Source organism: Cornus florida, unplaced genomic scaffold (genome assembly GCF_030987335.1).
Source record: "Cornus florida cultivar Cherokee Brave unplaced genomic scaffold, ASM3098733v1 CherokeeBrave_3.0.0_Hap2_Chr10, whole genome shotgun sequence".
NCBI classification, from domain to species: domain Eukaryota; kingdom Viridiplantae; phylum Streptophyta; class Magnoliopsida; order Cornales; family Cornaceae; genus Cornus; species Cornus florida.
In genome coordinates this window covers 67,132,544-67,137,519 of record NW_026775580.1, presented here as the reverse complement: position 1 = coordinate 67,137,519, position 4,976 = coordinate 67,132,544, and the positions used below count along the sequence as shown (strand labels likewise).

The 4,976-nt window shown below is 36.1% G+C and overlaps 1 protein-coding gene across 1 annotated transcript; it reads right to left on the bottom strand.

Annotated features, from left to right (window-relative positions):
* Positions 1-3,592: 3,592 nt before the first annotated feature.
* LOC132279107 (transcription factor MYB44-like) lies at positions 3,593-4,532 on the bottom strand. The gene has a single exon (XM_059781034.1). The coding sequence runs from the start codon at positions 4,431-4,433 to the stop codon at positions 3,762-3,764; it is 672 nt and encodes a 223-aa protein (XP_059637017.1). The 5' UTR covers positions 4,434-4,532; the 3' UTR covers positions 3,593-3,761.
* Between the last annotated feature and the right edge of the window lie 444 nt (positions 4,533-4,976).

The window sequence follows — 4,976 nt, the reverse complement described above, 5'->3', positions numbered from 1 at the left end:
TAAAATAGATGGTGAGGATTCGAGTTTACAAAGAACTTAAATGAGTGTGTAGTGTGTGTTAGTTTCTTGCAAATGACAAAAAAATTAATAAATAAAATAAAATAAAATTAAGTCTAGAAGATAATTCAAAATCTTATTTGATGTTAGATATGTTTAAGTGGGAAGCACAAGAGCATAAAAGCCTTTCAACTAATTTTTCATGCCTAAATTATGGACTTAGAGTAGCATTATTCTTTTAAAAATGAGTCTGTCTACATTGCATAGCACAAATAAATTTGATATCACTCCTATCAACACCAACATTGTAGTAGTTTTGGAAGCTTATGTTGGCATTAGCTCCTCCACAAAGCACAAATCTTATCAAGTTTCACGGTCATATTCTATTGACTATCAATCAACTATGAAAAAGAAAATGCCTAACATTTTTAGGTGGATGAAAAATGCCTACATGGGGAAAGTTTTTTCTGGTCATGTTTAATTCGTGCACGATGCATGCCTTAATTGCATTGGATACATCGAGAGGGGGACATGACTTGGAGGAACTCAAAATGAGACAAGATGCCTTGTGTCCCACCACATATTGCTCTCCCACCCATTGAAAAGGGTTGGCATTTGGCGTTTAGCCCACCAGTCCTCAATGGATTAATTAGGGTTCACCTTTTACACGACCAGAGTGATGAAAGTTGCATTTTTCTTTGTATAGCACAGTGCTGTGCTGTATTTCATTTGACATTTTTATTTTCATTTTCATTTTCTAATGAATCCTTTACATGTCGTGTCAACATCATGTAGATCGAATTGTTCATATTGTCAAACCACTAGTTCAAGTGGCGTGTTTTTTTATTGGTTGAGAGTTCAAGTCTTACTTAAGATGTTATAATTTGTGTACGCATTCAGTAGAGTACATATAACCGTGTTTACTTCTATACCATTTTTGTATTTTTACCCAAAGCCAAACAATGGGGTAATATTTCTACCCCGGCAAGAGAGACTTTGAGGACACTTTTATCTCTCTGATAGTGTGAGCACTATTGCTTTTCACACAGACAAAATGAATTAGGACAAAATTTTATCAGTGAATGTTTCATGTATATCGAATTTACAGTACAAATGCATGAAAAGTAACGTTATGCCCTGAGTTTTCAATCCAAATTTCATTTATGGTAATACTATAGAATCTAAGAGCGTTTCTAATTGTCTGTTATTTTTTATTTATTTATTTTTTTGTAAATTTGATATGTCAGAGTAGATTTACACAAAAATTTTGCACTAATTATTTTTAACTCCAGCGGTTGTTTGATACCTTTTGTGTAAAAAATTATCCCCCAATAACAACCAACCATGTGTTATACCCAAGGCCAAAAAAATAATAATTTCCTCTGACTTATAACAAATAATAAAATAAGATTCAACTATGTAGAAACTATGTGATTAAAATATATATCTAATCTTAGTTAGTACATATTTATCTCATTACAATATATAATGTAAAAGGATAAAAAAATTTAAAAACCCTATAATCTACTGTATGATTGCAAAAGATAAGATCAAACGAAAGTGATGAATTAAACTATATTTATTAAAAATAAAAATAAATAAATAAAAGATGGTATTCTTATATTGCCACTAGTTATAGATTCTTCTCTATTGCACTCTAGAAAAGTGGAAAACAAAGAACTTTAAAAGAATGGGAGAGAAGAAAGAGAATCGTGAGTGGAAAAGGGGAGGAGAGAGAAAATATGCTTATATGGCAGTGTAAAAGTGCTGTGTAAAATACACAATCCTTTTACACATGGGTGATGTGGCAGTGTATCTTAACAAATTGCTGCAGATGAAATAATCATATGTGGCAGTGTATATTTTACACAAAATAATTTTTTAACAGATCGCTGGAAATACTCTAATTAATCACTCTTTTACAATTCCGTGCCTGCTACTTTTACACATTAAAATTCCCTCTTTTTCAAATTAATTATCCATATTTGATAATCTAACTTTTTAATAGAATAGGTTTTAATATTTTTTGTTGCACTGATAGTAAATGAATTATTAAATTTGTCCATAGTGAATTCATAGGATGTGATGGTTTACATTTTATATGTTCAATGTAAGAAGATTAAATCTCCCACCTCTCTCTAACTTTCTCTCTATACCCCCTTCGTCTTCTTCATCTCTCTGCCTCCCTGCTCCCTTCCATGGGAGTGGGGAGGACCGTTTGTTTGCCTCCCACATGTGAATAATTTCGGCGTGTCTCAATAAGTTCGTTTTGTGGGAGGTTTTCACCCCGTTTTTGCTTTTGTGTGGCTAGATCTGCTTCTGTTTGGTTTGTTTCCGGCCAAACGGGATAGATCGGTTGTTTTCTGTCCGGCTAGATCTCTGATCTATGTCGGATTTGGTTGTCCCTGACTTGCTTTGTCTTGCGCGGGGTTTGGGTGTGTGGCGGCACCTTGTGGATGCAGCTTTGGCGTTGTTGCCTGGATGATGGCCTGACCTTTGGGTCCCTCTAGTTGCTACTCTTCTCCCTTGGTGGTTTCCGTTGTCGAGCGGTGGCTCTTTCTCAGCCGATCTGGAGCTTGGTCTTCATTTTTCTTATTTTGCTTCAGATTTTGTTTGTCTTTTTCTGGCTTGGCTTTACGCCTCTGTGTTGCCATTCTTGGCTTGGCCTTTGTGCCCTTTGCAATAATAACAATTTGCCTTTGGACAAAAAAAAAAAAATGTAAGAAGATTAAATTGGTAATATTGCAAAAAATGGTACTTTCACTTTTAAAAAAGGACATTTATTTTGAGACAACCAAAAATAAAAATGTGAACATTTAATTTGAAACTGAGAGCGTAATATGTTTTGAAAGTGTGGTGCGTAAATGTGTATTGCTAATAAAAAAATTTAAAAATTATTTTAGATTTTAATACTTTCGTATTAGATATCATTAATACTTTTTTTAGTCCCATGTTAGAGATTGATATAAGGGTTGGTATTTATTGTCACAGTAGCAATACCATTGTGCAAATAAGAACCTTCTAAAATAATTGTCTCATTTTTATTTCTATCTTTTACCCATATATTTTTCCCTCAGTGGTTTTATAAAACAAAAAAGAAAAACAAATAATAGTAATAATAATAATAATAATAATAATAATAATAATAATAATAATAATAATAATTTCATTTTATTTCTACTAAGCAATTCATATCAATTTAATTTTTTCTATGGTGGACATACAAACATTATCATATCAGACACCATTTTCTCCAAACTTTTTTCTCTTCCCACATCTCATGATTACAAAAAATAATAATAATAAAATAAAAAATATAGAAAAAAAAAATAAATAAATCAGCACATTTTTGTTGGAATAAAATTGTGTATGAAACATTGAAACTACAACACAGTAGAGTGGTGCATATTTTAATCATTGGAATTTAAATCTTTGAAAAGTAAAAGCACTTGAGGAAGATGCTTTTCCTACCATATTACTATACCATATCTTAACCAGCAAGCATGTTAATTATAATTTAATCTTTAAAATTAAATATTTTTTATATGTTCCAAAATTTAAAAACCAATAAAACAAATATTTTAAGATCCAATCTAATCCATTTCATGCGGCTAATGAGATAGGCTCAACTGGTTAAGTGAACAAGAAGTTCATGTCTTGAAAAACCTTCCAGCTCAGACCTTTAATAATTTTATATTTAAAACAGATACTATTAACAACAAACTTAATTTTTTAATAAAAAATACACAACCAGCACATTATCATTAACGAAACCCGGAAGCTGCCGAGAACGATGACATCACATACTCCCTCACCTCCCTCGCTATCACACCCCTCATCACATCCCAAAACTCCGCCGGCATGGTCTCCTCCCGCCGCCTCTCCGGCAACCCACAGCCACCCACCCCAGGCGGCGCAAGTGACAACGCCGTCATTGGGTCGGACTCCTCATCATACACAGATGAAGAAGATCCCGCAGCCACATTCATCATTCCATCACAACCGTCCGTTGGGTTTATGTTCATCTGTGATTGTCTCCTCTTCAAGGTGGAGTTCCAGTGGTTCTTGACCGCATTGTCGGTCCGACCCGGGAGCAGGCGGGCAATGGTGGCCCACCTGTTGCCGTACTTGGCGTGGGCGGCTAAGATCGCCTCGTCCTCGGCTTGAGAGAACGCACGGTGCTCCACGCTCGGGCTCAGCTGGTTGCACCACCGTAGACGGCACGACTTGCCCGACCGACCCTTTATGTATTTGCTTATCAGAGACCAGTTTCGGGCCCCGTATCGCTCCACCAGTCGGGTCAGGATCTTGTCCTCCTCTGCACTCCAAGGACCTTTTATTCTCTCGGATTTATTCACCCCTCTCTGAGTCGACTCAGACGAAGACGAATCGGATGACGAAGAACTAGAAGACGAGCACATGTTGAATGCTTCCATTTTAGAGAGAGAAAGAGCAAGACAGTCTTTAGAGAGAGGGAGTGGGGTTGTGATTGAATAATTGGCTTGATTGAGTGAAGTTGTGAGCAAGTGGGTTTATATATAGAGCGAGGGAGATTATACGTGTGTGTATATATTTGTAGAGAGAGAGAGAAAGTGAGAGGGAGGGTGCATGCACTAGGCGGTTTGCTTTTTTGGTAAGAGGAGAGCGGTAAGTTCTTGGAACCTACCTTGTGTAAAGTTGGTAGGGGTTCTAACCGGAACGGGTGCGTAGATGCGCACCCTCTTTTATATATTTCGGATTACTTCAGTGATGAGCAGATTTGGCGCGACTGGTTCTGTTTTTGTCGCTACTCGTGAAATGACGATTATGGGCTCTGCGATAAATGCGAGAGACAAGACGGTTTTAGCAGAACTTTTAACTAAGGCCAAGAAAGCACCTGAACAGTTGTGGTACGGGTTCATTGAACCAGTTTACTGTAAGTTTGAGTTTAATGCAACCATAATTTGCTTTTTAGTGCTGGTACATGTATTATGTTTGTG